The sequence below is a fragment of the Panicum virgatum genome, chromosome 6K, assembly GCF_016808335.1.
Source record: "Panicum virgatum strain AP13 chromosome 6K, P.virgatum_v5, whole genome shotgun sequence".
In the NCBI taxonomy this organism is placed as follows: domain Eukaryota; kingdom Viridiplantae; phylum Streptophyta; class Magnoliopsida; order Poales; family Poaceae; genus Panicum; species Panicum virgatum.
The window spans coordinates 24,194,898-24,211,371 of record NC_053141.1 but is presented as its reverse complement, the minus strand read 5'-3'; the positions used below and the strand labels follow the sequence as shown (position 1 = coordinate 24,211,371).

The 16,474-nt window shown below is 51.7% G+C and overlaps 1 protein-coding gene across 1 annotated transcript; it reads right to left on the bottom strand.

The window, feature by feature from the left end:
* Window positions 1-4,019: 4,019 nt before the first annotated feature.
* LOC120713343 (uncharacterized mitochondrial protein AtMg00810-like) lies at window positions 4,020-7,623 on the bottom strand. Its single transcript, XM_039999326.1, has 3 exons — window positions 7,456-7,623; window positions 5,112-5,371; window positions 4,020-4,041 (listed from the first exon to the last, which is right to left on the bottom strand). The coding sequence occupies exons 1-3, from the start codon at window positions 7,621-7,623 to the stop codon at window positions 4,020-4,022; spliced, it is 450 nt and encodes a 149-aa protein (XP_039855260.1).
* Between the last annotated feature and the right edge of the window lie 8,851 nt (window positions 7,624-16,474).

Here is a 16,474-nt window from a genome sequence, read left to right as displayed (position 1 = left end):
GGGGAGGCAGCGTTGGGGCTGACGCGCATGGGAGGCATCGGGTCTCCCCTGCTCGTGGCCCGGTCGCAACCGCCCACCACGCCGTTGAAGCTGACTTTCAACATGCGCCGGAGCGGTGGGTAAGCAGATCACAGTTGCAATCCCTTTTGTTTGCTTTGAACCTTGAATTGCTCTTTGACACTACAGAATTGTTGGATTCACAGGAAGAGGAAGGCAGTGGAGTCCGCTGATGAGACCCGCCGGGTCAAGGCGACTACATCTCCTCCGTCGGTGGGGAGCCCACCACGGACCCGCACTCACTGGGAGGCGGTGCAGGGCGAGGAAAGGGTGGCCGAGGAGGTCCAGCGGTCCGCGGCTAGGAGGGCCACATCGGCGGGAGAGATGCAGACGCCGCCCACATCACCGCCGAGTCTGCCATAGGAGAGACCGGCCAGGGAACTGTTCCCTGCTGGCTGGGACCAAGCGCTGCACGGGGATGACCCCGTTGAGCAGCTGGAGGCCGGGCACGAGGAAGCCATCGGGCTGGCAGAAGAGCTCCTAGCCGACGCGCGCCGGGCGACGGAGTCGACCGAGGTGAGATGTTGTTCTTTTGCAGTGTAGTTTTCCTGCGCGAACGTTTCTTTATTGCTGACTATTGGGTATTTTAACGATGCGAATAAATCTGCAAGCGTACGGATACCATTGTAGCTTTCACCCGTGTGTATTCAAGGGTATCATATCCACAGGGAACATGTGTGCACTAACTTCTTACAAAGTCGATCCAAGGACACACCAAGATAAGTGTAGGACCGAGAAATGCGACCAGAGGGGGGGGTGAATGGGAGCCGATAAAAATTATCGCGATCGAAACTTCGGCTTAAAATCCAAGTGCGCATCCCAACCCCAGAGTCCTAGGCAAAGCGTGGAATAGCTATGGAGGAGCTACACCAACACAAGAAAGCCCTAGGAACCCACGAGACCAAACACGGAAGAAAACGCGAAGAAACAGCGCAATAACCAGCAAGGTATATATCACCGGTTGATCCGACGCTCACAGAATTGAGTGCGTCGGTTAAACCGATGATACAGGGCCTGCAGCACGATAACACAATGCACCAGTTAAACCGACAAAATCAAAATCAATCACCGGTGCAATTGCCTAGAGACTCCTCAGAACGAACTTTGTAACCACTAGTTGATCCTACGAAATAGTTCACAACCACCGGTGCAGTTGTCCAGAGGGAGCACAAACGGACCTGAGAGCACCGGTTAAATCGACATGCACAGAGGGCACCTCGTCGGTTTAACCGACGTGAAACAACCGTCAAAGCAGAGAGTCACTCACCGGTTAAACCGGTGTGGAGCAAAAAGAACTCATCGGTTGAACGGCCAAAACTGCAAATCCTGTGGTAACACCGGATGATCCGATGCACGTAGAGGCTAATGCACTGGTGCAACCAACAGAAACCCCAAAAACCCTAAAACGCGAGAATCCTGCTCACCGGTTGATCCGACGACATCGAACTCGAACGTCGGTTTAACCGGTGATAGGAAAAGTTCAGCACGACACAGAAACTCTGTTTTTGCTCGCGGCTCGATCCAAGACTTGACGATTCGAGGATCAAAACAAGTCCAAATCTCACCAAAATTTGCAGGCACGATCACAAAGACCTTGTGAACATACCCACCAAAGGAATCGACGATTCACTCCATGGTTTGAGAGGAATCGACGAAATCCCGAGCAAGAACGGGGTTTTCTCAAAATGTGAAATGCTCAAGAACTTCGATCCTAAGGAGCTCGTGAATCCTAGGAGTTTTGTACTAGGCTAGAGGGTATGGATTCACAACAAAGAGCTCTAAGAACCACCACGATCTCGTGCAACAAAAGAATCCATCGCGGAATTGAAATTCAACCCCAACACGAGAACACGAAGTATTGAATTCACAAGAGATCGAAAAGCCCAGAGGGCACAAGGAGGATGGGGCCTCCTTTCCCAATCGAATTCAATACATGGTCTCAAAAATCCATCCCTAAAATCTCCTAGAGAAGAAGAGGGAGGAAGAACCAGAGGGGAGAAGAGAGGCGACTGGAGCAGGGCTTCGCCTTCTATCTTGTGCGCCGCCAGCCAGAGAGAGAAGAGCCCTGCGCCCCTGCCTCTGCCTGCATTTTATCACGCCATGTGCTGCTGCCCTGCCTCCCTTTCTTCTCCCCCAAGTCTCCCATTAAAGACTAGAATACCCCTAAGTGCTGAAATTAAACTAGAAGGCCCTTAGGGGCAAAACCGGAAAAGATACATTGAAGACCATCCGACGGCTGCGACGAACTGGAGAAGTTTGCTTCGACCCGACGCAATCACCCCGATGTCACCACGCGTCCTTCTTGAATCTTCACGGGGGCAGTTTTGGGAAAACTGCCGAAACTGAGTTCGGGGGCGGTTTTGGAGGAACTGCCAAACCTTCCCGCGCGATGTTTCCGACACACCTGCCAAGCCCGATGTCGCCACGTGTCCGACCTCCCACCGGAACCCTAGCGCCTTCGTCATCCAGACGTCATAGCCATCCATCTCTGACTTGGCTGACGTCGACGCATCCCAGCCGTTGGTTTTTCCCAAGCTACCAACAAACTCCACACCGTCCCGCCTTGGCGCCAAGAGTGGATCGCAACGCGGCCCAGCAGTGGCCCAAGCATCTGGGCCGCCCTTCTCCACCGCACGGTCGTCCGGTTGGGCCTCCAATGCCACCGCAAGGTCTCCCGCCTCCGCATGGTCATCGAGCTCCCTGCCGCAACACCGCCGCATGGTGCATCGGCACGCGCCTCGCTCTTCTCCAAACCATCTCGCTACCACCGCGCCATCCGTGTACCTGCACACCACAGACCAAGAATGGGCTCAATCTCCACAGAGTCATGACTACACACAGTTAGTCCACTCCACGTGTTGGCAATCACTCATCACACCAAGGAGCAGGCCTCCACTGCCTCTCAATCTCCCCCTTGATGAGTGCATTGTCAACACCACACCCCACACGGGCACTGGTGAAAGAAATAGATAACCGAAAACAAATAGCAAACAAAGAGAGCTAACTCAAGTGATCAAAAGCGAATGAAAGCCAGAAAAGATCACTTGAAGATAGCAAAGCCAAAAGAGTCAGCCCCCAAGACAAGGGCAATGGCTCAACGCACTGACTCCAAAACATGCTTGACCCCTCAAGAAAGAGGCAAGGCTCAACACAGCGAAGCATGTGCAAAGCTAGTCCCTCCAGAAAGAGGCAAAGCTCAACGCAACCAGCAAAGAGCATGAAAAGCTCAAAACTCCCCCTGAAATGCAGCTCCCCCTTACTATGCAACTCTCCCCTGATGTGTGCACACTCAAAGACTGGAACTCTCCACAATGACTGGAACTCTCCAAAATCTCTCCGCCTAAGGTATCAGAGACACCAAACAACAAACTCTCCCCCTTAGGCCAAACACCAATCTATCCCCCTTGTTGACAAAGCACACGTCAAGGAAACTCCCCCTGCCTAGAGGCTCCCCTGGAAATATGCCATGAAGTGCAATGCATGCGTGCCTAAAAAGCGTCCAGGTACAGAACAAGAGCATTTGCAAGGGACGAAATAGCACAGCATATGAGGGTGCATATACAAAGACAAAGCATGGAGAAGCTCATAAGAATATATCTATATAGTTCATGAGCAAGCATTTGTCATTTGTAAAAGAAAAAGCATCACCATAAAGGACCTAGCGTACTAGAAGGTAAACAAGTATGCTAGTGCTAGCAAGAGCATACAGGTGAGCTATCCAAAGCATATCACAGCAACTGCCACTCAAGCCACTGAAAACTTGTCAAGATTAAAGTTTGATACCCACTGAAAACCCTTAATTTCTCAACAAGAAGAAGTGGTGCCAGGGGTTGAAAACTTGCAAGTGCTTAACTTAGTGAATGTGCCAAGCCTAGGTCAAAGACCATCAGAAGCTTAAGACAACACTCTCAGTCATCCACAGCCTTGTCCAAGTTCTCCAGAGGAGCAGTCTCAGAACAAGATCAGTGGTGCAAGCAATCCCACCTGGATATTTTCACTCAGAGCAAACCATGATATACCAATTGTTGGACTTTTTGAAATAGATGCCAATTATAACACACCAACTATTTGAATTTGCAAAACAATCATGAAGCAAAAGAGGGCATCTTGTTGCATAAAGAAAGCAAAGGACCTAGCCACTAAGCATGAAACAAGATAGCATAAGCATACAAACCTACACATGCTAGTAGCAGATCCTGAAGGTGACCATGTTTTATGATTTTCAAAGAATAAAACAGCTAAGCTCAGAGCCAATATACAACATATTCAAAGGAGCTAGCTACACATGGTCAAAGCATATATACAACTTATAGCATAGCACAAGGCACAAGCAAATGCAGATATCATACATGAGAAGCTAGTGCAAGTGTAATGCATATGAGCAGATGCTATGCAAAATGGTATGTACACAAAAATGCAAGAAAAAGCAAAGAGAAAGGAAAACCAATCCTAAACTACAAAAACAACTACCCAACTCAAAATGAGTAGCACACGCCAAGCTCTCCCTGCAAGCGAGCATAGGTGGCTTGTTCTAGGGTCTTGGTCAGGATGTCGGCTACTTGATTATCAGTGGATATATGGGTCAGCTCGACATCACCCTTCTCATAGTGATCTCTCAGGAAATGGAACCTCACGTCTATATGCTTGGAGCGAGAGTGTAGGACAGGGTTCTTGGCTAAGCTTATGGCTGAGATGCTGTCAATGAAAATAGGAACTCTGCCATAGGTTAGGCCATAATCGCTGAGAGTGTGTCTCATCCAAAGGATCTGGGAGCAGCAACTAGCAGCAGCAATGTATTCGGCTTTTGTGGTGGAAAGGGCTATGCTAGTTTGCTTGCGGGCAGACCAAGACACAAGAGAAGTTCCAAGAAACTGATAGGTGCCTGAAGTCGACTTGCGATCAATCCGACACCCACCATGGTCAGCATCAGAAAAGCCAACCAACGCAAGAGAAGAGGAAGAAGAGTACCAAAGGCCAAACTCAGGAGTGTAGCGGAGGTACTGAAAATCCTCTTCACAGCATTCCTGTGACAAGTGCGCGAAGAAGCCTGGAACCTTGCGCAGAGATAGACCGCGAACTGGATGTCGGGTCTGGTGGCCATCAAGTACAGGAGCGAGTCGATCATGCTCCTGTACTCCTTCTGGTCCACAGTAACACCTTTAGTGTCCTCATCCAGCACCGTAGAAGTGCTCATAGGAGTCGGCATGGGACTGAGGTCCCCGAAGTCGAACTTCTTGAGCATATCCTTGGTGTACTTGTCCTGGTGGATGAAGGTGCCATCCCGGGTTTGCTTGATGTGCAACCCGAGGAAGAACTGAAGCTCACCCATCATAGACATCTCAAACTCCCTGCTCATGTCATCAGAAAAACTAGAAACAAGAGAGTGAGAGGAGCCACCAAAGATAATATCATCCACGTAAATCTAAACCAACAGAAAATCAGCGCTACGCTTGAGGAGAAACAACGTCTTATCTACCGAAACCATGAAAACCCCCTGCTTAAGCAAAAAGGCTCTCAACCTCGCATACCAGGCTCTAGGGGCTTGTTTCAGACCATACAAAGCCTTCTGAAGCTTGAAGACTCGGTCTGGAAACTTGGGACTCTCAAAGCCGGGAGGCTGCTTCACATAGACCTCCTCCTCTATAAACCCGTTCAAAAAGGCACTCTTCACATCCATTTGATACAGCTTGAACCCCTTAGAAGCTGCAAAGGCTAAAAAGATCCGGATGGCCTCTAAACGAGCTACAGGAGCAAAGGTCTCCTCATAATCTATCGCCTCCTGCTGGCTGTAACCTTGAGCTACTAACCTAGCCTTGTTCCTCACAACCATCACATCCTCACCCTGTTTGTTTTTGAAAACCCATTTGGTACCTATAGGGTGGCAATCTGGTGGAGGCTCTACAAGAACCCAGATTTGGTTTCGATCGAAGTTTTCTAGCTCCTCATACATGGCATTGACCCAGTTAGAATCAGATAAAGCATGTCCAACATCTTTGGGCTCAAAGGTGGCTACAAACACAGAGTGACCACAGAAAGCGATAGAGGTAACCTTCGACCGTATCTGAACTCCTTAGTGAAGGTCCCCGAGTATCCTCTCTGGAGGATGATCCCGCAGGGCTCGGTGGTGTACTCGCTGAGGTGAAGTCATCTCGCCACCGCCCTCAGCATGGGTCCTGGAGGAAGAACCTTGAGTTGGATGTGGATCGGCCGTAGTCGAAGCTGTGGGGAGCGGGCCGCCATCGTCGTCAGAACTCGAATCCCCAGGAAGTGGGCCTGCAGCTGGCGCAGGGACACCACCATCACCCTCAAAGGCCTCAAGCTCATCCTCATCCTCGAAGATGTCCTGGCCAAAGTCATCATCACCTGCACCTCACAGAAGCAAACAAAGAAGGAGTGGACTCGTCGAAGGTTACATTACAAGTTTTGACGATCCGGTTAGTCTCAAGAATAAGAACATGATAGCCTCTAGATTGAAGAGCATAGCTAAGATGAATGCCATCAGAGCTCCTAGACTCGAACTTATCAAGATTTCCCTCCTTCAAAACAAAGCATCTGCAACCAAAAGCACGCAGGTGGGACACCTTGGGCTGTCGACCAAACCGCAACTCATACAAAGTCTTCTTCATGAATGAGCGAAGGAAGATGCGGTTGGCAACATAGCATGCGGTGTTGATAGCCTCGGCCGAAAAACGCCTAGGAGTCCTATGCTCATCGAGCATCGTCCTGGCCATCTCCAATAGGGTCCGAATTTTGCGTTCAACCACGCCATTCTGTGGAGGAACATAAGGAGAGGAGTACTGGTGATCAAGACCGAAGCCACGACAGAAGTCATCAAAACGAGCATTCTTAAATTCAGAGCCATTGTCACTGCGAATAGCCCTCATGGCATGTGGAAACTTGTTTTGTAACCTCAAGGCAAGGTCTCGAAAGTACTGAAAGGCCTCATCCTTAGTCTCCAAGAAGAAAACCCAAGAGTATCGAGAGAAGTCGTCCACGAGCACAAGAATGTACCACTTCCCACCAACAAAGCGCACACGAGCAGGACCAACGGTGTCCATATGAAGAAGCTCGCCTGGGTGCGATGTCATCACCTGATTCACAGGTGGGTGCGGAAGGGAAACCATCTTCCCGTGATGACATGGGTGACAGACAAGGTCCTTGTCCAACTTTAGCTTGGGGAATCCTCGGATCAAATCAAGTGAGCTGAGCATAACTCAAGTGACCAAGTCTCCTATGCCACTTCCAGAGCTCAGAGGACTGACCAGTCACCAAACAGTGAGAGGTGCTAGAAGAAGATCCAGAGAAGTCAATGCGAAACACACGACCAAGAGGAACAATGTTGCAAACAAATTCCCCTCTGGAATCAAGAACACACAAGCAACCTCTCTTGAAACTTACCTCATACCCATCATCAAGAAGTTGTGAAATAGAAAGCAGATTAAAACCAAGTTTATCAACAAGAGCAACCTCTCTCAGGGTGAAGTCATCAGAAATCCGAATAGCGCCAACTCCACGTACCTTTCCTCTGCTGTTATCCCCGAAGACGATGTACTCCTTGTCCTTCATCGGGGTGAGGCTGGAGAACCATCTGTGACTCCCGATCATGTGGCACGAACAACCGGAGTCCATGAGCCATATGTTCTCCAGGCCTCGAGTGTCCTGCTGAGTAAGAGGAAAAAGAGTGGGCAAATGGCCCGACACTGGGGTTAGCACAGAAAGAAGCAAACCAGTGTCGTGCCATCTGCTCGAAAGCAGGGTAAGTATCCTCAAACGAAAACTGTGGCTGGAGACCACCACGCTGAGGAAAATGTGGTGCGCCTCCGCCACCAAAGCCTCGGCCACACTGACCACCACCGAAAGCACGGTGTGGGATGGGGCCGGTGAAACCACCAACAGGAGCGTGGTATCCACCACCGCCTCCCCCTCCTCCACCTACACGACGTGGCCTGGCATCCCGCCTCTGCCCACATCAAGCTGGAGCGTGTCCTCCTGTAGGCTAGTGGAACACCTCCGGAGTGCGCCTCTCAGGCTGCCTGCGCTCAAAGCTCAACCTCCGAAAGCAGAACTCTGCCAAGTGACCACCCCTCTCGTACCACTCACACTGTAAGGCTCTCTCTTGTGTGTAGGCTGTGGCGTGGGAGCAGGGGCTCTCTGAGGTACTCTGGGGGGCTGAGTCCTCACCTTGGGCTTAGGAATAGGCTTACCACTAGGAGGGAGTGTATCCAGTCGGTTCTTGAGGTGGTTAGGCTTGGGAACCCACACTGGATTCTTAGGTGGAGCTCTGGGTGGCTCAGAGAGAATTCCATCCTTAACTGGTGCTGGCTTAGGAACTGGTGGAGCTGTGGAAGAAGAAAGTGCACTCACACTCGGCTCAAGCATCTCACCAATCTTGCCATAGGGTTGGACAAAGTCAGCAGGAGTAAAAGCAAAACCAACCCCAACACCATCAGCCCGCTTAAACTGCTTAACCATCATGCCCAACTGAGGCTCGCGGGCGGACACCCAACCGAGAATCTCCCGAAGGTGAGAGTTCTCCTCCTCCATTGTAACACCCTAATTTAATTTTCCGATTTAATAATAAATTTAATTGGCTTTATTTAATTTTCTAAGGTTTATTATGTTTAGCCTTGCATTTAATCTAATTTTGGTTCACAAGTAATTAAAATTTGTCTAAGTTTAAAAATTTGTTGTTGCATTCATGCTGGTGCATTGTTCTTTTTGTTGAGTGCTGGGTTTGAATTCAAATTGGAATTTGAATTCAATTAGAATTTGAGTGTTTGCTTTAGAAATAGAATAGAAAAGAAACTAGAAAATCCAAAACCCAGTCCGGCCCACAACCCCAGCCCAAGCGGCAGCCCAGCGCCTTCCCTCCCCACGGCCCACTTCTCCGCACTCGGCCTGCTCACGCGCGAGCGCCGGCCCGTCCCGCAACAAAACCGTCCGCGCTCGCCCTCCCCTCCCCGCGACGCTGGCAGACCTAGCCCACCTGTCGGCGCTGCTCGCCCGCCACGCGCGTCGCCCGCCCGAACCGCCAGACCCACCCGCCAGCGTCGCTCCGCGCCCACGATCACGCAGCCCGCGTCGCCCTCTCTCTCACTGCGCCCCGGGCCCGCCTGTCGGATCCTCCTGCTACCTCGCGCAACGACCGGCCCAGTCACCGTCGTGATCCCCGCGCCGCGTCAGCACCCTGGGCACGCACGCCTAGGCCTCAGCCGCCCTATAAATAGGATCCCCGGCCTCTCCTGCATCTCATCTTCACCCCGAAGCCACCGCCACCAACCCTAACTCGCCACGCCACACAGCTCCGCCGCGCAGAGCTCAACGCGCCGCTGTGGATACGCTGACCTGCCGCCTCCCAGGACTTGGCAAGCACTGCAGAAGCTCCGCCTCGCCATCCTGGACCTCGCCAAGCCTCTATAGGTCGAGCACAGCCTCCCCAGCGCCGGGATTTCACTCAATACCCGCCGCCGGTAAACACCTCCGCCCCCTCAATTCCTCGTCGCCGTTGGCGTTCCTGCCCGCTTGACCTCTCCGCTGGCTTCACAGCGCGCTCGCACGACGACCCGCGGGACCAAGGCGACCGGAGCTGCACGCCTGCGACCGCGCCACGAACTCCGTTCCTCGCCGCCGCCGGACCTCGACGTCGACCCCGCTCCGCTGCAGCTCCGGCCCGATTCGGGCCCTGGGTAAGCGCCCCAAGTCCCCCCTGATCCCGTGCGCTAGATCCCGTAGACCCTGGCGCGCTCTAGGCGCCCAGGCACCGCGCTCCGGCGAGCTCCGTGGCCGCCGAGCCGCCCTCACCGTCGAGGGGCCCGTTCCCAGTCCCGAGCCGCCTCCCTGTGGCCTCCAGTGCATTACGCACGCCACGGCGGTGCTCCACGGCCAAACTGAACCCCGAGCGGACTCCGGGAGCGCCGGATTGGCTTACTCCGGCGACCCCTCCGCCGCGGAAGCCCTGTCCCCGGCGAGCAGCGCCGCCGCCCCCTTGCAAACGCGTCCTGACCCTCCGATTTAAAACTGACGCGCGAGATTAGATCGCGAACCGTTTAGATCTGAGCCGACGGATCGCGATCCAATGGCCCAAATCTAAACTTACCGCTTCGGCCTGTAACATTTGCTAAAGAGCCCCCGAACTATCACAGAATCAACCCGCAGTCCATCGTAAGTCAAAATTAATTACGTTTTAGCCCAGAATTTAGCAGGTAGCCCCCTGTCTTTTCCCAGATTAGAACCCGCCGTCCTTGTTCACTGTTTTTACACGCTAGCCCTTGTATCTAACCTTTATTTACGTTTTCGTCCCCAGTTTTACCCAGAAACCCCCCTGGAACTTAGTTTTTATCGCAGATAGGTCCCTGGAACTTGTTTTTAGCCTAGAATATGCGTTTTAACTCCGTTTTAAGCGTTCTTTATATCCACGCGATCGTTGTAACGCGTAGAATAGTTTTAGCTTAGTTTTTCTTGCTGTTTTTATTTATTGATGTACTGTTTCTTAGTTTTTGTTAGTGTTTGCTTGTATGCTTATTATTGTGCATTGTTTTGGCCATGTGTTCGTGAGTAGACGTTGATCCATCTGAGGAGCCCCAGTACCAGTACCCGGAGCAGCCATTTTCTGACCAGTTTGAGCAGCAGCAGGAGCAGTACGAGGAAGGCAAGTATAACATGAACACCACCTATCACTTTAATTACAATTTCATACTGCATTTTAATATTGTATGCCTATAAGGACTTTCCTTGCCACTTTATATCCTTTAAATACATCCTTTGGGTTGCATTTTGGTTAGTTGTGCTAGGTGCCGCGCAATAACACACTTGTTCCTTTTTAATTAATTTGATTAATTGTATATGCAACTTAACTCTGAGAGTGGCCCTCTGTGTGGCTTGAGTGGTTCACGTCTCGTTAAAATTGGCTTTTGTTAGAAACATGGTTTAGGGGGCCAGCACGGTGCTTAGTGCTTGGTTGGCCACTCTCCATAAGGACCGGTTCATAGAGCGACAACCTGGGACAGCAGCGCTACCACAAGACTGGAATGGGACGGTCTTGGCTTACTAATTAGGTCTTTTTGGTTTGGAGTAACTTACCTGCGGGGCAAAGGGTGGTAAGCTTCAATGGTCCCTGCTCCTCCGGCTTGGTCTGTGCTTGGTTTGCGCTCTTGTGCTTGTACCCCCGGAGGTGGGCCCCATCGTCGCTGATCTAACTCTTCGCGGTTACGCCTTACCAACGAGATTCTTTGTAACGGCCTCGTAGTGAGTTTGCTAGTCATCTCACCTAAGGAAGTGTGATGAACAACTGGCGTAGCTCACGACTTGTGGGTAAAGATGTGCAACCTCTGCAGAGTGTAAAACTGGTATACTAGCCGTGCTCACGGTTATGAGCGGCCCAGATCCTCCTTTTGAATAGTGGGGTTATCTCCTTCCGACGAGGGAGGTGCCTCTCGGGGTTACCTTGGTGGTTTGGTTTCGGTTTGGTTCCCAGTAGTATCATGAATAAATCTGACTAATTACTATGTAATTGGGTTAATGGTAAATCATCAATTCGTAGTAAATAGCTTTAATAAAATTTTGCCAACACTTAAAAGCTAATGCAGTTGAGTCAGCTAACCTTAGAACCTCATAGTTTGTGTTATACTTGTTGAGTACGGTTGTGTACTCACTCTTGCCTCTTCTCTACTTTTTCCTCTTGGATACTCTACAGCTGCTCAGTTCCTGCCGACACGAGGGAGTTCGTCCAGCGCTACCAGGACTACGAGGACTTCTAGGCGTTCGTCTCCCAGTCGACGTCCCTGTGGCGCCCTGCTCAGCTTCGGAGAGCTTTTAAAGTATTTGTACTTCGCTTCCGCTGTACCAGACATTTTGTCATTACTGTAATAAATAACATTCGTATTCGCTTTATTATGTCTTTTTACGTGATATGTGCTGTGATATACTGTTCATTCTGTTGTATATACATGTGACTTGATCCTGGCACGTATATGATTGCTCGGTTTATGTCCTTTTATAAACCGGGTGTTACATCCATCCAGGTCTTGTCCTTCCATGCCTCCTCAAGATCAGAGATCAGGCTTGGGCACACAGTACAATCAGTAGAGCAAGAGCTAGTGACTGCGGATTTCTCCAACTTCCTCAAAGCAGCATTCTTCTCCTTAAGCTATTCTCTAAGCGTTGGGCACTCCTTACAAGCACCCAAGAGGGTAGGCCGGGACTTGAGCTCGTCCAAGGCCTTCTTGCCCTCCTCGAGCTTGAGCAAGTTCTCATCGTACTTGCTCCTGAGCTCGGCAAAGTCAGACATCAAACCGATGCACTGACTGCACTCATCCTCCTCCTCACAATCCTCCACTACAGGGGCAGACTGAGGAATCTCTAGGGCTAGCTTAGCTTCCTTCAGCTCCTGTCTCAAAGCTCTAAACTGCCTCTAGCATCCTTCATGATCAAGTCCTGATTATCTATAGCAGTGTAAAGATCCTCCAACTCCTCAAGAGTGGGGTGCTCAGGACGTGTAACACCCGGTTTATAAAAGAACATAAACCGAGCAGTCATATACGTGCCAGGATCAAGTCACACGTATATACAACAGAATGAACAGTATATCATAGCACATATCACGTAAAAAGATATAATAAAGCGAATACGAATGTTATTTATTATATTAATGACAAAATGTCTGATACAGCGGAAGCAAAATACAAATACGATAAAGACTCTCCGAAGCTGAAGCAGGGCGCCACAGGGACATCGACTGGGAGACGAACGCCTAGAAGTCCTCGTAGTCCTGGAAGCGCTGAGCGAACTCCCCCGTGTCGGCAGGAACTGAGCAGCAGTAGCGTATCCAAGAGGAAAAAGTAGAGAAGAGGCAAGAGTGAGTACACAACTTGTACTCAACAAGTATAACACAAACTATGAGGCTCTAAGGTTGGCTGACTCGACTGCATTAGCTTTTAAGTGTTGGCAAAATTTTATTAAGGCTATTTACTACGAGTTGATGAATTACCTTTAACCCAGTTACATAGTAATTAATCAGAATTAATTATGTAACTACTGAGAACCATACCAAAACCACCAAGGTAACCCCGAGAAGCACCTCCCTCGTCGGAAGGAGATAACTCCACTAATCAAAAGGAGGATCTGGGCCGCTCATAACCGTGAGCACGGCTAGTATACTAGTTTTACACTCTGCAGAGGTTGCACATCTTTACCCACAAGTCGTGAGCTATGCTAGTTGTTCATCACACTTTCTTAGGTGAGATGACTAGCGACTCACTACGAGGCCTTTACAAAGAATCTCGTTAGTAGGGAGTAACCGCGAGGGTCGGATCGGCGACCATGTAGCAGGTCTATTGGGCGTCATCGACGAGGCCACTCAGTACGAGGGACATAGAAGCTTACCACCCTTGCCCCGTTGGTAAGTTACTCCAAACCAAAAAGACCTAATTATTACGCCAAGACCGTCCCATTCCAGTCTTGTGGTAGCGCTGTTGTCCCAGGTTGTCGCTCTATGAACCGGTCCTTATGGAGAGTGGCCAACCAGGCAGTAAGCACCGTGCTGGCCCCCTAAACCATGTTTCTACAAAAACCATCTTTTAACAAGACGTGAGCCACTCATCCACACAGAGGGCCACTCTCAGAATTAAGTTCAAGTAAACCATTAATCAATTTAATTAAAAAGGACCATTAAGTGTTATAGCGCAGCAACCTAGCACAACTAACCAAAATGCAACCCAAAGGATACATATAAAGGATATAAAGTGGCTAGGAATGTCCTTATAGGCATACAATATTAAAATGCAGTATGAAAATATATTTAAAAGTGATAGGTTGTTCATGTTATACTTGCCTTCCTCGTAATGCTCTGGCTGCTGCTCAAACTGCTCCGAAGACGGCTGCTCCGGGTACTGGTACTGGGGCTCCTCAGATGGATCAACGTCTACTCACGAACACATGGCCAAAACAATGCACAATAATAAGCATACAAGCAAACACTAACAAAAACTAAGAAACAGTACATCAATACCTAAAAACAGCACACTAAACTAGTCTAAAACTATTCTACGCGTTACAACGATCGCGTGGATATAAAGAACGCTTAAAACGGAGCTAAAACGCATTATCTAGGCTAAAAACAAGGTTCAGGGGCTTATTTGTAAGAAAACTGAAGTTCCAGGGGGTTTCTGGGCAAAACCAAGGACTAAAACGTAATTAAAGGTTAGATACAAGGGCTAGCATGCAAAATCAATGGGCCTGGACAGCGGGCACTATTTCCAAGAAGTTCAGGGGGCTGCGTGCTAAAAACAGGACTTGGTTGGAATTATTTTTGAACCCGACTGGACGGCGGGTTGATTAAAGGAAAACCCAGGGGTTCTTTTGCAAGAAGTACAAGCTGAACGGTTATCTTTGCTCAGGGGCCGTCGCATCTTGATCAAGAGGCTCAGATCTAATGGCCTCGGGATCTAATCAAGGCCGTATGTTTTAGATCGGGCGGCTGGGGTGCTTCGCGGGCGTCGGCGGTGGCGGAACGCCGCCGGGGCTCTGCTCCGCGGTGGCGGGCGGCTGGGAGCTCGCCAGCGTTAGCCGAAAATGGCCATACAGGCTTGTTTTGGGCTGCAGGTTGGTGCAAAGGAACAAGTGCGGCGCGTGTGATCCACTGGGCCCTCGTGCGTGAGTCGGGGATGGCCAGAGCGTGGGGTTCGGCGGTGGAGGCGGGTATGTGCGGCGGCGCTCACCGGAGTGCAAGCGTTCCGGTCCCGGGGTGGCCTACGGGCTCTAGAGTCTTGCGCAGCAGAGAGAGGGGATCGGGGTTTGGCTCACCGAGGCTCGAATCGGGGGATGGTGTGGCGCAGGGTGTCGGCGGCGTGAACCTGGCGGCGGAGATCGACGGAGCGTGGGGACGGGGTCGACGCGGGGGTCGGAGTAGAGGCAGCGGGCTCGGGGGAGTTCGTGGCCTCCGAGCAGAGCTCTCCCGGCGGCTTGCCGTGGTGGTGGCGTCGGGGAGCGCCGGGAATCGCGGCGGCGGAGCTCCAGCTCTGACTCCGGGGGTGCGGCGGCACAACTCCGTGTGGCTGCTAGGGTTGGGGAGGCGGCGTGATGGAATGAGGGGGCGCAGGGATGCGGGGCCAATTAAAGGAGGCCGGCGGGGATCTTGGGGATGCATGCCCAGGATGGGAACCTCGCCGAGATTTGCGGCCGGGGATCTCGGCTTTGGTTGCGCGAGGAAGACGACGCTGCAGCTGGGCCCGGGCTGTCAGCGTAACGGGGTGCGTGGCGCAGGCTGACCGGTGGGCCGGGGCGGAGTGAGCGCGGGGCGCTGGCTGTGGGGCTGGCTCCACTGGGCTGAGGGCGCGGCGTGCGGGGAGAGCTGGGCCGTGCGAGCGAGCCGGGGCGCTGGCAGACGGACCCAAGGAGATGGGGGCGTGGGGCGTGGCCTGGCTGGGCCAGCTCGTCAGTGACAAGAGCGGGAAGAGGAGCGCGGGTGGTCGCTGGCCTAACGCGGGGCTGCGGCGCTGAGGGAAGGAGCTGGGCTGGTGGGCCAGGGGCGGTTGGTGGGAGCGGGCGCGAGCCGGGCTGGAGCGAGCGGCGCACGGTGTGGGACTGGCAGGTCTGGCCCGCCTGGCAGTCGGGCAGAGGGGCGCGTCGCGCGGGATGCTGCTGCGCGTGTGCGCTGAGCTGCAGGGCCCAGGCATCAGGCGGGGTGAGAGGAGGGCGCGGGCGTTAGCTGGGAGAGGAAGCCGGGCCATGCGAGCGTTGGCAAACGAGGCGGGGCGAGCGGGTTGAGCGGAGTGGAAGCGCGGAGCGGACCGGTGTGGGCAGACTGAGTGCGGGAGATAGTGGGCCGTTGCGGGACTGGTTGGCACGCGGATGGAGCGGCCCAGGAGAGAGGAAGCGTGGGAGCAGGCCGGGCTGATCGGGAGGGAAAGGAGGTGGAGGCGGGTTGGGCTGAGGAGAGCTAGTGGGCTGCAGGCAAGGAGGGAAAGAGACGGGAAACTGGGCCCGCGTGGGGTTTGGGTTTCTCCTTTCTAATTCTAATTCTAACTCAAACAAATCTATTTGAATTCAAACAAAATTTGAATTCAAACTCCCAAAGCACACAAGCAAATAAAAAAAATGCTCCAGCATGAATGCAGCAACAAAGTTTTAATCTAGAAAATTTTTAATTAATTAAGGAACAAAAATTAGATTAAATGCAAGTCTAATCACCAAAAACCTTAGAAATTTAATTTAAACCAATTAAATTTATTATTAAAGCTGAAAATTTGAATTAGGGTGTTACAGGACGTACCTCAGAGCTTGGTGCTGGCTGAGGTGCAGGCTCTACCGTGGTGGAAGGAGTCCTGTCGGCATCAGAGTCGATGGCCATGGTGCAGAAACCGGCTGACTTCCCAGCATGGAGGCAAAGGCTAGTGAAGCCCTCCGTGGCCTTCTTCTTGGT

Coding starts and splice junctions, on each gene's coding strand:
- LOC120713343 (XM_039999326.1), bottom strand. CDS start 7,623: ATGAAGGACAAGGAGTACATCGTCTTCGGGGATAACAGCAGAGGAAAG. Junction 5,372..7,455: donor TTCTTGATGATGGGTATGAG/GTAAGTTTCAAG, acceptor GGTGAGCTTCAG/TTCTTCCTCGGGTTGCACAT. Junction 4,042..5,111: donor GCGGTCTATCTCTGCGCAAG/GTTCCAGGCTTC, acceptor GAAAATATCCAG/GTGGGATTGCTTGCACCACT.